Source organism: Pipra filicauda, unplaced genomic scaffold, assembly GCF_003945595.2.
Source record: "Pipra filicauda isolate LSUMZ 115617 unplaced genomic scaffold, ASM394559v2 scaffold569_size315192_pilon, whole genome shotgun sequence".
Classification (NCBI taxonomy): Eukaryota; Metazoa; Chordata; class Aves; order Passeriformes; family Pipridae; genus Pipra; species Pipra filicauda.
The window spans coordinates 270104-290818 of record NW_024104719.1 but is presented as its reverse complement, the minus strand read 5'-3'; the positions used below and the strand labels follow the sequence as shown (position 1 = coordinate 290818).

At 40.1% G+C, this 20715-nt stretch overlaps 2 protein-coding genes across 2 annotated transcripts; both read right to left on the bottom strand.

Moving 5' to 3' along the window:
- Positions 1 to 1950: 1950 nt before the first annotated feature.
- LOC113990356 (caspase-8-like) lies at positions 1951 to 20666 on the bottom strand. The gene is made up of 8 exons (XM_039387504.1): positions 19362 to 20666; positions 8362 to 8691; positions 8023 to 8128; positions 6887 to 7025; positions 5705 to 5793; positions 4950 to 5061; positions 3430 to 3919; positions 1951 to 2673 (listed from the first exon to the last, which is right to left on the bottom strand). Exons 2-8 carry the CDS (start codon positions 8670 to 8672, stop codon positions 2496 to 2498), a joined length of 1425 nt encoding a protein of 474 aa, XP_039243438.1. The 5' UTR covers positions 8673 to 8691; positions 19362 to 20666; the 3' UTR covers positions 1951 to 2495.
- LOC113990357 (caspase-10-like) lies at positions 13889 to 19339 on the bottom strand. The gene is given in 4 exon segments (XM_039387494.1): positions 13889 to 14443; positions 14929 to 15184; positions 15187 to 15423; positions 19312 to 19339. Coding segments are annotated over 4 exon segments (741 nt in total). The 3' UTR covers positions 13889 to 14223.
- Positions 20667 to 20715: the final 49 nt, after the last annotated feature.

Sequence of the window (20715 nt, the reverse complement as noted above, 5' to 3'; positions counted from 1 at the left end):
TGCTTCGGCTGCCTAAAAACAAAACACAAAATTAAGTGCCAGGATTATTTGGTGACAACATTTGGCCTCCCAGACATGAGTTGGGAGGAAAGAAAAGGAAGGACAGGCAAAGTAAAAAACAAAGCTGAGGGCCTTTAGAGGGGAAAGGAAATTGTCTCTCACTATTCTGTAAACTGTGCTACAGAGGAAAATCAGAGTTAGGAAATTGCAGAACCAACTTTCTTCTTACCACTCACTGCAAGAGCCACCCTGCTGCAGGTGTGTGTGTGAGCATACTTTGCTGAGAACCATAAAACTCAAAATGTGTTTTCTCCTTCCCCAGTAGCTGCATGAGCCACATATAAGTTCACAGTATGGCTGTTTTCTGCAGTCCTTTAGGGCACTTTGACAGGTTTTCTCTTTCTTTTTCATCAGCAAGAGATAATGGTAACTATAAAAGTGGCCTGATTCTAACAGGTATAATAAAACACCAAGCCAATTTAATGACAGGGTGTGACTGACCAGCACCCCCCCACACACACACAGTGGAGACAGCTCAGAGGGCAAAAAGGCAAAGGGCAAAAAACATATGATCTCAGGGAAGACAGATCATAAAGAAAGTTCCATTTACCTCAACATCAGGGAGATGGGAGGGTAACCTTACTTTTAGAGAAGACATCTACACCTGGGAATCACCAGGTACCCTGAGACAATTAATGAGGAATAATGTCTTCCTGAGCTAGCAAAATGAGCACGGAGGATGTGAATATGTGGCTCTACCCAACCCAACATAAAAGTATAAGACCTGGAAAACTGATAAAAATACTTAAACTTTGAAAAGAGCAATGGGCTTGAGCTGGCTTCAACCCACAGGTTCCACCACGACTGGGGATGTCGAATGTCATGATGGTGAGCATACCTATGTATCTCTCTCACCCTACTAAATGAAAATCCTGTGTAGCACCAAATATACCAAAAAAGTAAATTTAATATCCAACTCCTCCTCATATAAAAGAGCTGAAAGGACTTGGTCTGAGTGTATTGAACTCTGATAGAGAGAAATATGAGAAATAAAAATGCTATTGATTCACAACTTCACTTCTGGAACAGCTACCACCGTTCAGCAAGTTTCTCCCAGAGGGAAGTTATTTAATTTAATCTATTTCCTTTTCATAAAGCAACATCCACTAATCTAATCTAACTTCATATCAGGGTCGCACTGATGAAAACATTATAAAAAATGTAAATAAATTGTTGCCACATTTCCTAAATGGTTAACCAAGTATCAGCCACAGAACCGCACCATAACTGGTAACAGCTTCTTGTAACTTTTGCTGCAGTATCATTTACATAGTGCTTGTAATGTCTGTTTATTATTTATGAAACCAATGTGAACAGAGCTGTAATTCTAAGAACAGGCAGTCTCTCTTTTACTTGGAAGGTGAAAAAGCATAAGGGGAGCAGAAAGCAACTACCAACACATTGCGTGGAATCAGAAAAAAATATTCGCTTCCAGAAGGATTGAATAAAGGGCCCTCCTTTATGGCTAGACGTGGATTTCCAAAAAATCCAAACTGAAAAAAGCAGAAGTTACCACATGTCTCAAATTCATCCTTTATCTTTTTATAAACTCAAAAGGGATTTAGCTGTTAGAATCCCATACAGCTCCCACATAATACCTACACATTGCTGAAGATGCAAGATAAGAATGGCCTCACTAGTATTAGCTGCCATTATCATGACAGTCCTGAACTTATTCTTTCCTACCATCTCTCCACCTGCTGTTGAAGAGATATCAATCTGCTACCCCTTAGGGTGGCTCCCATGAAACACTCCAACAAGAGCAAAATGACTTCTGCTGAGGTAAAAGTGTTTGTCATGTTGACTGTCCCTTAGACAGTCCATCCAACAAAGGAACACACCACAGACCAAGGTGATGTAAAAAACAAGACAATTTATTACAACAGAAACAAGAGTACAAAGAACTTCCTTCCAGTGTTCCACAGCTATTCATGACACACTGGCCCCTGGAAGTGCTGAGAAAAAATCCAATTAGAACCTTTACTGTTAAAAAGCTTACATCAAAATGCTGCTTAGCCAAGTAAATTAATAACATAAACCAAACTAAATATCTGGAGGAAAAGAACCACTGTATTATCATAATCATGGTTTTTTTGGTCCTTCTGGATCAGGATGTTATTTTCCATGAAAAATTATAGCTTCCAAAGATAGACCTCTGGGTAAGGCAGTTACAACCCTACACACGCTTCCTCACCTGAAACCCAGACCGAATATACTCCACTGCTTCTGCAGGACAAAAAGCCAGATCTGTACTCTTCCACAGCCCTACCCAACTGCCACAGATCCAGGTGGCAGAAGACTGATTAAATATAGAAATTTTAAAATTTAGGTCCTATGGGTCCTTCAAGGACTGGGGCTAACTGCACAGATCTAGATAATTTCTCATGTAAAGTCTCTTCCCTGTGGAAGCCTAAACTGATTGCATTCTTATTTTTCTACTTTTTACTTGACTGTCCTTGTGGAATTTCGAAGATCAGTTGCTTCCGTAGCGTTGTTATTATCTGTGGCATCTGCTTCTCTAATTTTCCTCCTGGCATCTGATTCCATACTTTAAATTCTTTTCCTCCCACTTCCTTGTTCACTGTAGTCAGGATGGTTAGGAGATCGATGCGGCTTGAACAAAAATGAAGAAAAGTCACATTGAAATACGTGGTACTTGCAGTTCAGCCAATAAGGTGATCTATGTTTGCTCCAATAAAGTGATATCTCTGGGATGACTGGAATCCTGCCCCACCCTACCTGTCACTGAAATTGCACACTCCATTGTATAACAGCAGGATTCAGTATGTTTGAGGGAATAAAAGCAACCTCCCTGTAGCATTGCTTTACCAGCAAACACAGTCTCCTGCTTTAGTTATAGTCAGAAGAGAACACCAAGATGAAACAGGGCCAAACCTATACATTCTGCATGTCTTCTTCTGGACATCATGAGAGAGTGATGTCTGAAGGGAAATTCTATGTTCTAAATCAAATTTATGAGAGGATGGGAGGAAGGCAACAATGAAAATTATGACTAAAGAACACTGATTGTCTGTGCAATCACTCAACAAATTCACTTTTATCAAGTGTCACTGGAAGAAAAATCATTTATCAGTCAAAAAATGTTAAAAAACACACATACACACACTTGTTTTTGTGTAATGCTTCAGCATTACAACCCTGGTTTTGTCACAAGGAAGTCATCTATACTTTGGCTCATCCGTAGAAGAATAACAATGCCCAATTCCAAAATAATTACTATTCTCCGCTGTCCTGCAGGTGAAAAACGTTATACAGCAAAAATGCAAAACACTGATGTTTCAGCACAGCATGCTCCAGTATGTATGTCTGCAATACCCCAAATGTACAAGAATTAAAAACAGTACTTACAGTGGGCAAAGCGACTCCATCTTGTCACAGAGGCATTGAATGTAAACACTGCCAGTCTCACTACTCCGGAAGGACAAATAGTCTTCCACTGTAGACATGCCAACCAGAATATCAGCCAGATCAGGAATGGAAGTCAGAGGAGTAGCATCCGTCCCAAGATGTCCAGAAAAGTCTGATTCTACTGGAACAGCTGGATGACCAACAGAGCCTTGGCAAGCCTGGATGAAAAACACCTTGGGTTTGCCAGCAAGAGAGGGACAATTAGATCCACTGAAGCAGGAGACTAAATCTCTAATATTTACTAACTCATCATCAATGCCTTTTATTTTGTGTTTTTCACCATGGGAAAAAATGAAGCAAACAAAACAGTCCATGTTTCTATGATCTCTTTTGCTGTATTCTTTAACTTTCTCATATATTTCTTTTGCTTCCAGATCCATGTGCTCAATTGTCTCAAACTGAAGCCACTTAAAGACCCTCTTCACAGCCTCTGGGAAAAAAAGTCAGAAGGAACTCGTTAAACATAAACAGTGACAAGAAAGATGCAGAAACATCAGTGTCTGTGTGGCAGATCAGATATTAGCAGAAGTGTTCAGATACCACCCATAAACTCACCTGGACTGACTCTTAGCCTGCCAAATACTATTAGAAAAACCCATGCCTAATTTGCCTCATTTTATCTTTTTAAACACAGCTGGGTTAAGTACCATGCTATCTAAAACAAAAACAGGTTTCAGATTATAATGGTGTATAGGTACGAGTTAGTGAAGTTCACTGTGTTAAAGCAAGCTTTAACTGTGTGTTGCATAACAACCTCAGATGCCTAAGAACAACACGCCAAGTTAAAGAAGTACCACCTCTTTAGAATGACAAAATCTGCCACCCTCAAACTAAATAGGTCTCTCATTCTGCGAAAATTATCAATGCAGCAAGAAGGAAGGCAGAGTAACCTGCTCACAAATGCTCTGAAGACTTCTCAGCAAATGGTGACTTAATTGTTGTGTGAGCTGTGAGAAAGAAGCTGGGAAGGAAGAAGCCTGTACACGGGCTGGATGGAGTTAATATCCTTGATGTGTCCTTTCATGAAACAGATTTTACTTTTTTAAGATAAACTCTTATCTTAAAAGTGACTTGCAGGAAGACAGGCTTTAAGGAAAATTACAGAGCATTTCTTTGATCTTTGAAAATAATTTAAGGACTTAAAAATATTTTTCTATGATAGCTAAGAATTAAAAACAATCAAAAAGTGAAAAGGTGGAACAGTAATCCCTCCTTCACTACTTGGTAGATATAACCAAATGCTTTTTACCTACAACAAAAAGCAGATCCTTCTTTAAGCCACCGGCTAAACTGTTGGAAGTGGCATATTTCCAATTTCTACAGTGACTGCCCCTGCAGTTACTCTGAAGGCCAAGGAGTACAGTGGACATGATTCTTCCTCACAGGAAAGATTAGATAATTGTCTTGGAGAATTATTAGAGAAAAAAAGCAAATCAGTAATTGGATTAAAAAGTACTTACCTCCATCTTTCACTGTTCCTTTTCTGTTGCAATGCGGATTGTTAAAAATGTGGTTGTTAAGAATCACACAGTAACCACGGGGGTTATTTTTCATCTTATATGTTTCCACAGGCTGTGGAAACAAAAAAATCAGGTAAGAAAGCAATGCCAAGCATTCAAAAGAGAAATACACTATACACAGATTATTGGTCCTTCATTACCCAAGGACAAAAATTGCAAGGGCTGAGAAACAAGAAAGGAAAAGCCTAAGAATACAATCTAGCTACAGAGGAGAGGAATTTGCATTGTCTCCCTGAATCCCTCCTCCACTCTCTCTGTGGTGAGCATGCAATTTTGATATGGGAGCAAGTGAGTATTCAGAAACACAAGTTTGCATGTGCAGAGGAAAAATTCCTGCACTCTACCCTCTAGTGGTCCTTGTGGGATTCTAGCAAGGTAGCAAGTTCTGCTGTTCTCTTCCCATCTGTCCAGGAATGTCCCATCCAGGACTTAATTGTCACTGTCTCCATTATCATTAAGACAGGTTTTCTTCACACAACAGCTTCATTTATTACTTAAAATGTTGCTGACAGTCCTGTCCCCAGAAAGGAAGAGGTCTTGGTCTTGTTTGGAAAATAGGAATTGTTCCAAGGCCTACATATACAGCCAGAACCCCTCCCTCTCAGCTGTTCTACCTGCTTGGTCTTAAGAATTTATGCTCCCTCTCGCGGAAGTTTGGATAAATAATTTAAAGGTAATCTTCAAGTATTTCTCACCAGGTGTGTTGTCTTCCCCTCTGCTCCTTGTTCCCCTGGATGCAGAGAAACAGACACAGGATAGTGGAGTTCTTCTTTAGAATAATTTTCTTAGAAGGAAAAGATAAACAGAATGTTTTAGGATTTACTGTTTGGGTGATGCAAAATGCCAACATAACGGAAGATCTCCTCAAAGCAACAAAACACTAATTTGAATACAACTTTCTGAAAAAATTTTAAGAAATCATCAAATCCATGACTCTACCCAAGAAACTAAATCACAGTGCCCCTTTAACAAGTTACACAGATATGTTTAAATGAAATTTAATTGTCAAGGCAACAAGATCCACACGACATGCTCTTTTTCTACTTATCAAGGGGGACAAAATAGTAACAACACTACTAAAAAGCCATTCCCTGGCACAGGACTTAATTACTCTAACCGCCCTTGGCAATTTTCTTCTGCTCTTTTAGAGACAACAGTAGAGGTCAGCAGCACAAAGCCATGCAGGGGAAACTACTCTGCAGCTCTGCAGGGAATGTACGGGCTGTATAAATGTGTCTAAGAAGACTCATGTCCTGAATCATTCAAAAGGAAGTTATGAGGAAAATAGGTCTCAGTTGCTACTGAGTGAGACATCCTGTTTTCCAAAGAGTAAGGCCCGGTTGTGGTGTCAGAAGGCACCACCTCAGATGCAACAGTCCAGATATACTGAAGTCCTCGAAATTTCCCATCTGGTTACAGAAAGCTACACTTTAGCCAAGTACCGGGTCTTCAGGGACTTTGACTAAGAACAAACATCCTGGCTAACAGAAGGTAGTGCTGACAATCTCCCAGTACAAGTTTCCCTAAGTCAACTGTCACTGCCAGTCTCTTTCAGTGACTGAAAAGCTATGCTGGTCCGAAACCAGCACTGCACTTTTTCCTGAACAGATAAATTGCATTTAAGGCAAAGAGGAGGGAGAAGAAGACCATTTACAAGGCACAGAACATGTTTCAAGGACAGATACAAGAAGGTTATGATGGGATAATGAAGTAGCAGAAAACTTCAGAAACCAGAGGTTTCTAGAGGCGCTCTGCCTGTCCCAGGATACTGTAAGGTCTCCCTCTCATCTTTAGACTTCTAAGCTGTCAACGATGGAGCCAAAAAACCCACAAAAGACCCCAGCTCTATCATTAAACAGCAGATTAAATAAATTTACCTTTCTTTTTTTCTTCATAGATATCAATTTTTTTCTTTATGTCAGCTCTAAATGGCTTTAATATATCTTTCAGCGTTGTCAGGTCATCTTCTTTAATTATCCTATTTCTTTCCATTTCCAGAAAAACCTGCAACATTGACTGGTAGAACAAGAACACATAACCCAAACTCAGTAACTGCAGGCACCTCTGGACAGAGCACAAGACAACATCCTCACTCACAGAGACTGACCAGCTAAAGAACAACTACTTTTTCCTCCAAACCTCATTAAAAGAAGGATCATGATGCAACTGAATAAATGCATCACTAAGGTTAGGACAGGGTGAATAGAAATTGCCAATGGCTGGGTTATCCTGCTTTGTTTCAGCTGCACAAAGCACCCGATGTGGGTAACAACATGGCATCCTGTCGGGCCTTTGTGTTCTGATGAAGGGCTGTTAAGTCCTTTAGCTATGCCATTTTACATTTTCTGTTACAGAAAAGGTGTTCAGGGCTAATTTTGTTTATTAAAGCTCAACAGTGCACAAAGTTGGAAGTAAATCTGCTAGTATTCCTCTAGGTGCCACAATACACAAATAGGTTTTTTAAAAAAGCTCCTTACTAATACCAGGCATTTTTATAACACTGTTCATTATTTACAAGTGTTAAACTAGCTCATTAAAACTCTTAATACCTTTGAGGAGAAGTTAACAAAATGCCATTACTCCAAATTACAATAAAGAAGAAAATTTACTCAATGACATACAAAAATTTGTGGTCGAACTCACACTAGAGCTCAATTTTCTGTCTCCGAAACATTGTTTTTCCTTTAGCAAACATCACTCTTCTTAGATACAGTAAATGCCTTATAAATGTCTTATAAATATCAAGCAAAGATTAAAGGAAGAGCTTGATGGATTTTGCAAGAAGAAAAGATTAGGGAGACAGGTGGTAGAGAGAAAATAAGACAAGGACAGCAAAAAAGGGCAGAGAAAAGATACCATGAAGAAAATAAGGGTCCATTCTTTCACAGCACATCACAATTCTTTCAACAACAGATTTTCATGAGAGCAGACTGCTTGCTCTTTCCTCCCTTCCTACAAGAACTAGCACACTCTGAACTAGCCTTGCAAAACTTCTCAAGATCACTTTTCATACAGCATTATCCTGGAGCTTGTTCTTAGGTAATTTTTTTTGGAGCAGGAACTTCACATTTTTGACATCTTCTGGAGTCAAGTCCTCTGCAATTCCATATAGCAGTTGCCTGACAATAAAGAATAGAGAGACTGTTCAAGAAAGTTATAAGAAGTAAACACCACAATTACACATTTGAATTGCAAAATGTAAAACTTGCTATGGGAGGAATTCATGCTGTAATAAATACAATTATGCTGGGATATTCATAAGACAACAGTGCAGACAGAAAACAAGACACTACACAACTGAACTGTTGTACATTTTGTGTGCAACATTTTGTGTTACTGTTTCTCTGCTTACCTGTAAGATGACACCTTTGCCCTGCCTTGGACCTGCAGCTCTCTCTCCATCTGCTCCCGGCTGGAATCCAGGTGGGTAGACAGGAGGTCCATCCGACCGATCCAGTAGAGCAGCTCCCTAAGAAAGGCCAGGTTCCCTGACTCAATCATGTCTTTCTCCTGCAGCACTTCGAAGAAGGCCTTGGGCTCCTGGATGGCTTCCAGCTTCCTCATGGGAATGTGATCCAGGCTGAGGAACTTCAGTGCCACCAGTTCATCTGTGACCAAAGCCTCGGAAACTTCAAAAAGGAGTTTGTGGAAGTCTGTACTCATTTCACATCAGGATTTGGATCTAAATACAAACAGCAGTTGATTTCATTTGTCAGTGACAGTAGTGCAATAACATTGATTTATATAAAAGGTATCACACCATGTAGAATAGCCCAAAATAATGCAATCAGAAGTACTTCAGTAGAGAGAGGCTGCCTTTGCTATTATAGCTTTGATGCTTTGCTCTTTTGGACTTAACAAGGAGTATTAAAACCTCTGTACTACGTGACAGTAACAGAGAAAGTCATGGATTGTTCTTGCTTCCTATGGTGTGTCTAGGCAGTAGGAAGTACCAATGTACAGGAAGTACAATCCTGGCAGGCTGCTGCTGTTTTTGTTTGGGCTTTGGGGGTTTTTGATATTTGATCACATTTGGGAGCAATAGCCACTTGCCAATCTGAAATATAGACTATGTAATAAATGAGACTGCCAAGTTTTACACCATAACAAAGGTTTTACATGGTAACAAAGCTAAAGAGTCCACAGGAGTAGAACTGCTCTAAGCTATCTGGCTTCTCCTTTCTTTTTACCTCTTCTGATGATGGTCAGCATACCCAAAACATCTCCTCCTGTTTTGGTTTACCTACATCAAATAAAACTCAGTTCCCAGCTCTCAATCAATTTGTAGTATTAAATACAGATCATGTCAACCCTTTTAAAAAGGCCAGAAGAATTCTTATAAAATTACCTCTGTTTCACTGAGCATGAAATACCACCTCTCTTCCCCTCCACTTCCTCTATCAGCTTTAGAAATATTAAACTTGGCTTATGGATTCAACTTTTAGCACAAGAGAAAGTTAGAAAATACCAACTGCAAGCCTTGCAACTATCTCACCTTGACACTTAAAGGACCTGCCTCTGCTGGTGTCACAACCCAGTGGTAGGGGTGTGATGTTTGTTATAAATTCTTGTCAGGCTGAACAAAGATACCAGAGACGTGTCAGGAACTCACTGTTTTAGCTGCGGGAACCACCACTCAAAGGTGCTGGCTCACAAACCACAAAGGTACTGGCTCACAAGGAACAAACACCTCCCTCTTCCCACAACAAACTTCAAAATTGAGTATGGGGTAGAATGTGATAGAATAGAAAACAAAGAATATCACCAGTCCTTAGATCCTGCACTGGTGCTGCCACGTGGATGGTGTGGAGCTGGGGAAAGAGAGCCAGAGAAAAGAGAGGAAAAAAGAGAGAGGGGGGGCTCAATCCACACCCTGTTATAGTTAACCTGGTGCATGCCTCTTATCTAAATTGGACTTTTTGAGCACTTTGTGCCTGTGTGTGCAGCCAGCCCTTCCCCAGGAAGTGAGCTGGGGTGGGTGACTGGGCACGAGTCTCAGGGTGGAGCAGGGAGTTGGCCCAGAACAGCGCTGTGCCACCTCCACAGCCCCTCTCCTCCAATCACACCTCTCCTGAAGCAATACTCAGAAAGGCTGAGAGAAACCTGGTTCTCTACAGCTGATACTTAAAGGACCTGCCTCCACTTCCCTCTAGTAAGAGAACCATGTACCACTTTATTCTCTCTGCCTTAGATATGAGACACCTGGGAATCTCTGAAGAGAAACTCAATAGAAATGCCTTCAGAAGAGGTCTCTTGTCCCATTGAGAGACACTGTCGCTGGGAGACAGAAAAGTTGACAAGGGCAAATGAAAACTTTCTACTCCTACACTACTGGAATACTATGCAATCCATTTAATCCTATTGCTACTGCAAATGTTTCCATACCAGGGCTGGTAACTCCAAGGTAGCCCAGCTGACTAACTGGTAATAATAATTAGAAGACAATTGTATTCCGCTCTCCTTCAAGGATCACTCTACAGCAAAACAGCTTTTTGTGGCATGCTCTTGGTCAGCATTCTGTTGGTTAGCAAGAATGAATGTACAACTGAATCTTAAACCTTTGTCTTCCAAAACGATGATAAAACAGCAAAACATGTTGTAACAGCACACACGATTCACTCTCTGCCCCCAAACACCGTTTTCTTTAAATCCAGTCAAACTGAACTCTTAAACAGACTAGAATCCACACCATTCAGCCCATATCACCACAAAACCACTAGTATCTGAATCGTGCTACTCACAATTTTATGATTGCAGATCTGACTTTGTATTTCTGTATTCACACAGGAAAGAGAAGTGTACTTTCTTGGTAGCTAGTTAGGCAATTATCTTCTTTCTCACATAAATCATGCTTTTTGTTTAAGATACAAGGTATATGCTTACAAAAGAAAATCTTTCTTGTAAAGGGAATTTCCATTTTTATTTCTCAAAGGCTGTAAGTTTCAAATCCATCCAATTATTGCAGTTAGAACACATGTGCCACCTATATACTACGTTTAAGCTTGTCTGTAATTACAGGGAGGACAACCAAAACAGTGTTTAACTGCCACTTTCTTTTTCTCCCACTTTACTAAATTGAAGACACAACTGATACAACATGCAAACTGAATAATAATAGTAATTTTACATCACTTACATGGGAGGACAGGCTGGAGGAGTGCTGGAACAACTCTGAAAAAAGTGAGACAGGCATAGTCTCTAAAGTTCCAGGAAAAGTACTGTTGTACGATATCTATATTGTCACATGACTTACAAGAAGTATGTTAAATAAACTGGTCATAAAGCAGCAGTCACAAACCACATCTATCCTACTCCACCTATCACAACTCCAGTTTCAGAAAATTGATTATGGCAGAACTTGTGAGAAAAAAATTGTAAGTAAGCCACAACAGTAATCAGGTTTTGCTTTTGTTTTAAGGGGGACACACTAAGCAGCATAGCTGGTGCTTTCTAGCACAGCTCAGTACTTTCGTTCTCTTATAAAAACCCTGATTAAGAGACAGTGAGGGACGGGTGAATCAATTATATCTTTTAATTTTAAAAGTCTCAGACCCACTGTCCTGCTGTGTCACCAGATCTGCCATGAGTTACCTCCTTTCTCTGAAATCCCTCTCCAATTCACCCTAGCCTATTTTCAACAGGAAAATTATTTCCCAAATAAAAAAGAGTCAACTTTTAGCACCAAATTCAGTAGCAGTACTCAGTAAATACAGGGGACTCAACAACTAAACATTCTTTTGAAATTATTTATGTAATATACTTCCCCATTTACAGGAGAATTTAAGCAAGAATTAACTTCTGACATTTTCACCCTCTGAAGTGGAAAGGTTCCCAACATGCTAGTTACCAGTCTCTTCCATGCAGCATGAAATAGGTGAACAGTGGTAAGTAGGGCTACCAGGTTCCCAGAAAATTGTGAAGTCAGCATTATGAAGATGGACAGTTAGGAGAGCCAGAATTTGTTAAAATTTTGCAATGAAGACGGTCATTCATTGATTTCAACCTATCTACCTTTACAAACTGAAAATGATAACATACCTTTTGACAGAATGAGGCATACAAATTCCTTCCAAAAGGCATAGGGTAGTAACAGATCAGAAAACCCGTCCGACTTGTTTCACTGGCACGAGTTGTGCCTTTACCCAAAGGGCCACCACAAGTATGATTTCATCTTCAGGTCCAAAATATGTCTATCTCCATGTCATCTCAAGTCTCAGCAACTTTTTCCCTGGATTAGTTCTTCTGTGTCTTACCTGAATCAAGAGTTCAGTTGCCGTGATCTGCACTGTGCGACAAATACTTGATTGTGGCCTCGCCCTTCATACAGCAGTTTAAAGGACCACCCCTTCCGGTACCATTGTGTCTCTGTAAGTTTTACTTTTGATTTCTTCCTTTCTTACCCTTCATGGAAATATTCTTGTCCTTTCGTTAAATTACAGTCTCTCTAATTTCCCTCAGCTTCCTTGCACCCTGGTTTTGTCCCTCTGGCTTTCTCTAGAACTGTCTCAGTGACCCAATCTTTTCCTTGTACGGCCTGCCAAAAATTCACCTCGCTTAGAAAGGGTGGTCTAGAGGAAATGAAACTGCTGAGGCTACTGACTGCTCAGCAACTGTAGTGACTGTGGCCTCCACTGGCACACGGCAGGATACACAGCTTCTGCACAAAAACCAACAGGAAGGACGGGGTACCAGAAACTTGCGGATGTTACAAATCCCACTTTAAGATTCTGGTCTTCCCAAGACTTCCCAACTTTCCCAGCGGACTCTTTTTACACTAGTTTCACTTAAATCTGTCGAAACAAGGGCTGCACAAGACACAACCCTTCCGTAATTCTGTAGGCGGAGAGCACGTGCATATGTTTCTGTGTGCCATCAGTGAGCCTCAACAGCAACCAACCACGTTTGTTTGCTTGTGGGGAGTTGCAAAACTCCCCCCCTAAAAATAGTGCAAGCTAGAAATTGCATCCAACAGCACTAAGCAGTACTCTTTCAAATCTTCATCCTAATGTAGGGCTAGTAACCATATACAGTGCTTTGCTGAAATTAACTAAGCTTCACTTCAGCTTAAACCCTGAAGCAGTTAAAACCCCACTGATTCATGCAGCCTAACAAAGTGCAGGGGCCAGTCAGAAATAAGGAAAAGCCTTACCCCAATACATAATTTTTATCTCACCCAGCTCTTAGAACTAAGAATTTAATGCAGTAATAAACAGGAAGGACACAGGCATACATAATAAATGCTCATAACAAAACAACATGGCATTATTTCAGTTAACTCACAAAATTCCCTGTTAAAAGCTTAATCAACAAGGAGCCTTGTTTCTCATATGGCTGCATTTTAGATCTTAAACCAAGAAACAATAATGAAAAAATTTAATGCTTAACAAAGTTAATCAATCTGATATACCTATAGAGATACACTGCTGAATGGTGTATTTCATAGCATGCCAATCTTCTACCTTAAATTTTCTTCTCAGAAGTGATGGGGAAGTAACAGTTCACAAGGTTTCACAGAGGGAATAATGGCTTTATTCAGTCTTGGAAAAATCTCATTGCACATTAAGTTTATGTTAGGCATTTGACAGTATCAGTGTGCACTGTGGGACAAATTCCTGACTTCAGTTGGTAACTGGTCCTCTATTAAGTTAAACATCATTTACATTAGAGATGGAAGAAAACCTTTGGTCAGTTTGGGTCAGCTGGCCTGGATGTGTCCCCTCCTACAATCCTGCCCTTGACTGGTGAAGGAATGTTACAGTGCTGATGCTGTGCTCAGCGGTAGCCAAAACACCGGTGTGTTATCAACACCCTTCTGGCTAACAATGCAAAGCACAGCACTGTGAGGGCTGCTATGGGGAAATGAACTCCAGCTCAGCCAGACCCAATACAAGGATTTAAAATTGTTAGCCTGCAAAATAAAATATGATGAGCCTAAACCAGACCATTAACAGTCCTGGTTTAGACATGGAAGGTTACATGCATCCCCTATGCTGCCAAAAAAATCCTTTTCTGTCTGAAGCCTGTGCAGGTACAAAAATTTTTAACATCACAGAAGCATGTTTCTCCCAACCCTGATAACTCTGAAAATACAGATGATGTAAATAGCTGGCACATGCATTAATAGTGTCTCCCCTAGTTTCACAATTCATTTGACAAAAAATTTATAAGGTGTTGCCTTGAAGCTAACAGATCCACAGGGTTTTGGGTAACAGTCTTAAAATAGGCAGTGTGATGAACTGCATTTAAATAAGATGATAAAATGATGTGTTTTGAAAGCCCTGATATTGCTCTGAAGGAGGCGGGTCCCTAGGTATTGGAAATGTAAATCTTCTAAAGGTACATGCTGTTTGGAGTATCTGCTTTGACCCCATGTAGTTAACACGACTGGCCACATCCCAACTAACTTCTGTAAGAATTGACAAAATATCTTTACCCTACAGACAGAAGGAGAGAATAAAAAAGTTACTTATTAGTGAGCAGATGGCAATCCATTTAACACCTCCCTGAAAAGCTAGAAAATACACTATGAACAGTTAAAACACAAAAAAAGAAAACACATCCTTTTCTCTAAATTTCTCCTCTTCTGTTCTCATTTGAGTCATATGAAAAACAAAAGACCTTTTCTTGTTTTGACTTCCTTGATTTAACCAGTAAAGGGAAATAATGAAACAAAATATTTTTACTGAAATCCACTCAAGAAACAGCTCTGCTTTAAAGATTATAGATGGGAGGCTTTGAGGGTTTCTTTTACAATAAACTTCAGATTATCTCTATGGTACTAGCAGTGTTAATGTAAATTTATCAGTGTAAAACCATCAGTTTAACCAATTTTGTCCACCTTAGAACATGGGTTAGTGTTCCTATATGAATTGCCTTTGGAGAAAAATAATTTAATCGGAGCACTAAGCAAAGTATTCACCTTGGTACCAACAACTGTAGCTTGCTGCAGAGGGCCTGAATATACCAAGTAACCTGTGGAATGTCATGGAAAGAGACACATTCATCAACTGTGGCCATGACTAGGAGGAAATTAGCAACTTTGGGAATACTTTCAGAAAGAGAAAAGCTCTGTTGCATGGAATAGAATTCAGGAATTTGTACATCAACTTCAGGACGCTGTATCTTTTTACCCTGGCACGCTTGGATAAAGAAGACTTTGGGTTTTCCAGCCAGCTGGGACATTATGTGGCAGTGAAGTGGGACATAATCATGCAGATTGATACAGGTTTCTCATCTGTCCCACAGATTGCTCCTGACTTTCCATGAGATAGAATACAACATTTAAAACAGTTCCTGTCTTTGTGATCTTGCAAACGCTGCCAAGTTTGCATGAGATCTGTAATCTCCCCAGACGTCAGGTTTGTGTAAGTCCTCACATCCAGACCAAGCCATGTGAATACCCGCTTCAGTTCCTCTGTAAATCCATGAAAGACAAAAAGAAAATTCACACGCTATAGGAAAACATTTTATGAAGTCACCATGGAAGCAAATCTGAAGGGGGAAAGACCTTACACCCTGACACTTGAGCATATTCATCTTCATATTAGTACCAACTAAAGGTTAGCTGGAATGAAAAAAGATGGCATCAGCTCAAATACAGAGTTTCTGAATTCTACTAGACAAGTTTCAGAAAATAGAATGTACATTGTAAAATGTCATTGTAAGTGAGCGCACTTGAAAATGACACTTGAAAATATGAAGAATCTGTCCTTTCCCAGTTTCAGATCTTTCAAAACCTTCCTCACATCATTATTTTCCAGTTACAGTTTTGACTATTAAGAGTTCCATATATAAGAGATAAATAGAATTAACAGAACAAAGTAAGAAGTATGCACTGAGTTGCCTCATTATGGAATTTTCAATTATATTATATAGAATGATGATTTAGTTTAGTTTTAGGTCTTTATTACAGCTAAAGGCTAAGTAAAAAGAAATTCTTAAAACTGTTCAGGAATGATTCAACTGAAAAACTCAGTGGTTATTCATCCTTTTACCCTTCCTCCCCTAGGAGACACAAATGACATAATTTAACACATATCAAACACTTTACTCTTTTAGAATTTGTTCCAGTGCTTCACCACCCTCTGAGTATGAATTTCTTCCTAACATTTAATCTAAACTGTCCTCTCTCAGTTTAAAACCACTGCCCCTTGTCCTGTCATTATCTGCTATCATAATGAAAGGGGCTGTTAACACTGTTAAAAGGGGCTGTTAAATATTGTTGCTTAGCTTGCCTGAGAAACTTGCCTGAGAATCTTTAGATAAGACACATAGTTTTGTAAGTAGATAGGATGCACGTATCTTTTATGTATGGCTTAAAAGAAGTAACCAATCAGACCCCAGCCTTCAAGGCTGTGAAGCTGTGAAGCTGGCCATCCAAGACGACAAGAACATAACCCCAGCAGGAACCAGCTTCGAGGTTTGGAAAGGAGACAACGGACCTTGAGCATGTGCCAACATGTGAGGAAGACTAGGAAACAACCAGCGGGGGAGGTAATATGACCACCACAGGGACTGTGTTTGTTGCAAAAGGACAGAAGATGGCAGCAAAACACCATAAATTATAATAAGCAAAACAAATACGGGAATAGGTGTTTATGCAAAATATTTCCGAGAAATGGAAAATATAAGCAATCTATAATTAACTAAACATCAGTAGTACTTACAGAAGGAAAATCCTCAGTGCAGCCCCAGTGCTGCTAATAAAGAATCCTTGCTTAGCAATGATCAAGCCACGTTCTCTTTTGGCGGTAAAAGGAAGTTTGAAGAGCAGTGTAGTGGGAGAGGGCTGCACTGCCATTTGTGTGCAGGTCTGTGCATCACTCCTCCCTGCAGGAAGGAGTGGAGGAAGGTGAGCAGCCTCTGCTCAAAGCAGGCTCCCTGGGGCCTTCAGCAGTGTGTATCCCCCCATACCCTCGAGTCAGAGGAGACAGGATGGGAAGCGCCTCCTTGCTCATGCTGTTTAACACACCAACAACAGCCGAGCTACCTGTTGAAACTTTAAGGCTCGGTGTCCTTTGTTCAGTCAGCTCATTTTAATAGAGCTGGAGAACTCCACAGCCAAATTTAACAAGCTGTAGAGGTCTACAAGATAAATCAACCAAGAATTTCAGAATTACTCTGTGTTCTAAAGAGAGATAGAGACAGTCAGTCTGACTGCATCCACAAATTTTATTCAGAAAATCAGCTTGAAATCCACTATTTGGATTGGAGTGCAATGTCTTCTTGATTCTAATACAGAAGCTGAAAAACAGACAGTCTTCAAAACAGCCACAGAAAAGCTGTTAAATAATTCAGTGCAGGAGATTTATTTTAAATGGACCATAGTTAGAACATCCATATAAATAGCAGCCTCTTCTCAGCAATATCATCTGGCATGTCAGAAACTTAAAACTCCAGACAGCAGAAAAGAATTCACAAAAGCTCTCAAAAGGCTTCTCTGTAAGGTATCTGTATCTCAAAAGGTATCTGTAACAGAAGTCACCCCTTATGCAAAGTTGAAAGGGGAGATGAGACATACAACATGCTCCATCTACAACTGCTATCATGTCCTAGCACCATAACTTCCTCTTGAACTTAACTTCTTTTCTGGATAATGAGCCGGCAAACATCTTAATACACAAGTATGTAACAGTGCAAAGTAAACTCCATTTATGGCTCAGCCATGTCAACGTAAGTGGCTGAGAAAAATCATAGACACTAAGTCTGGTACAACACACCACAGAAACTCCTGCCTCATGAGTACACCTTCTGAGCCATCAAAAGGCATCATTTATATTCTCCCAATTCTCTTTCCCCTCTTCCACATATATAGCACATACAGAACTACAAGAAATTTCTATTCCAGTTACCAGAAACCAAAACTGAAATTAAGTGCCATGGAGCAGTGAATCTGACAGCCATATTCCAAGCAATGACAACGCAGGAGCAGAGTGACTTGTTTTACCTTGTCAAACAGCAGTTTCTGAAAACTAGACATTTTGCCAGTCCAAGACCATGAAACTTCACCAGCATGCCACTTTTTATGTTCCTGTACTAGCACCCTGAACTCATGATGGCTCCAGAATTCATTCTCTTCCCCTTTCGGCTACCGAGTCATTTAACCTGAAATCTGCAGGTTAACTCTGTCTGCAATACAGGTACAACTTGATGCAGCCTATGCCCTGCATCCATTTCTAGACTCAAATTTTGGTGCACAGTATGGCAAAAAGAGACAGGTGTGGAGGGTTATGAGGAGCAGCTGAGGTCACCTGGTCTGCTCAGCCTGGAAAAGTGGAGACTGAGGGGAGACCTCATCGCAGTTACAACTTTCTTGTGAGGGGAAGAAGAGGGACAGACACTGATCTCTTTTCTGTGGTGACCAGTGACAGGACTCAAGGAAACAGCATGAAGCTGAATCATGGGAGGTTTAGGTTAGGCATCTGGAAAAGGTTTTTCACCCAGAAAGTGGTTGAGCACTGGAACAGGCTCCTCCCCAGGGAAGTGGTCACAGCCCCAGGCCCGACAGTTCAGGAATCACATGGCATAATTCTTTGGGCTATCCTGCACAGGGCCAGGAGTTGGACTCAATGATCCTGATAGGTCCCTTCCAATTCAGCACATTCTATGATTCTATAAGCTATGGGAGAAGTGACACACAACTGGCATCACAAAATTCCTGCATAAATACTGACTTCGGTTCTACTTTTCACTACGCACTAGGTATAGGGAATCAGCCTACCCATATATCACTCCTGAAAGAGGTGTAAAGGCATTAAATATTGCTTAAATGAATGATTACAGATTGAGTACTGCTATGGTTAAAGAACCTACTGAGGGACAAAACATCAGTGTAGAAAATCAGTATCTGATATCCACGAATGCTGTGCAATACGTAGCTGTCCCCACAACTCTTCAGGGGGTTGTAATCACTTCCAATCCAAGCAGCCAGACACAAAGAGACTCCCTTCTTTGTCCACTGTAAGGGTTAATTACAGGACCCTCTAGTTTTCATTTCTTCACAACAGGGGCATGGACTTACTGTGTCATGCAGTAAGGCAAAGAATATGTACACTTCTTGACCCTCAAACCAAACTTACATTGTCACAAAAGTGTAAGAACATTTTCTGAAGAATATATTCTATTGCTAATATTTTAAATAAATAGCTGTATTTAGCATCACTCAAAAAACCCCAAAACAACCAACCCACCACATCATCAGAGCCTGTAAGGATAGCCACTATTATTCTTACTTACTTTTTCCTGTTTTCTTCTCCTACAAATATTGACACTGTATTTCTCCTACAAATCATCTTTTCCCTACCTGTTCTTCTCTTGATGCTCCCTACCATTCCCCTTCTTGTTCCTGCTTACATTTTCCATATTTGTTTTCCTCATCTGCCTCCTCTTGGTTCCATTCTCCCTGCTTTTGGTTCTCTATAAGGTAGAAGAAGTGCTCATCACATGCAAAAGCTAGTGAGGGAAATCGGAAAGTGAAGTTTGTAAAAGAGATCACGTTTGTTAACATCACTTAAGATATATATGACTTGAAATGACATCTTATTTCTACAACCACAGAAAATATTTGTTTCACCATTTGCCTCATTTACCAGCCCTCATAGGAAGTAACTTTAAGATTCCAAATCTGTCATTTTAATCCTTCTCTTTCCCCATTAAAAAACTACACCAGAAACCAAGCAAGGCATGCCAAGGCCTTGAATTTTTTCCCTGGATAGCAGACTCTATTAGGAATATCAAAAGTTTGCAAGTGGCCTACTTTAGGAGGGACAACCCATCCAGGTTATACTGTTATACAACAAGCAGATTAACTGAACTTTTCATGTTAGGCACTTACTCCACTGGAGAAAAGTTTTCATATTTATGGAAAAAACTTGGGAAAAAAATCCATTAATAAAGGCATATTCTTTTTCATAAGCAAAACCAGGGGTGTTTAATTTAATCCAGTCATAAGAGTCCACGGCTTAAGAACCGTGCTACATGCTACATTTAGGTTCAAATATTTTTAATTGTCCTTTTACAACTGTGGTTGTAATGAGTGTGAATCATGTTTCAGCTTCCACAAAACACCTGCCAAAATCCCCCATTTTTTAAACTGTGTGGTAGATACTGTAATGTCCTGCCACATGTAGACTCATTTTTGCATCAGTGGAAAACTTACTTAGTCCAAAACATGGCAGACTGTCTCATTTAATAACACAGAGTCCTTGTGTGCTGTGGACAGTACTGATGACACAACCTCTAAGGCAGCAAGCAAATGGAATCCAGATTATTAGAAAGACCATCTCTCTCCCCCTCCTGTTTTGGTAGTCTGTGGAGGCATGCAAGCCACAACTTGCTAATGAAGAACTAGCATTACTATGTAGGAATTCTTTCCTGACACATTTGCAGTGCAGGGGAAAGTACCCAGAGTATTTCGGTGGTTTGGTCCAGCTTGTATTTGTTTAAGCATTAACTGCTAACAGGTATGCTAAAAAACCATCAATAAAACAATAAAGCCACTTTAGCTTTGTTGGAAAACCCAACAGCTATACAGTTTATAGCTCTTCTCCCTCTGTTTACCTGTTGTATTTAGTTGCAAGATCTGCTGCAGTGCTATACAATAGCTACCATTCTCACCCAAGCTTTCAGAGACTTCTGCGCTAAAATATAAAATCTAGTGTCTTAACGCACCAAAATGCTTCCAAATTCTTGGGTTTGGAAGCAACAG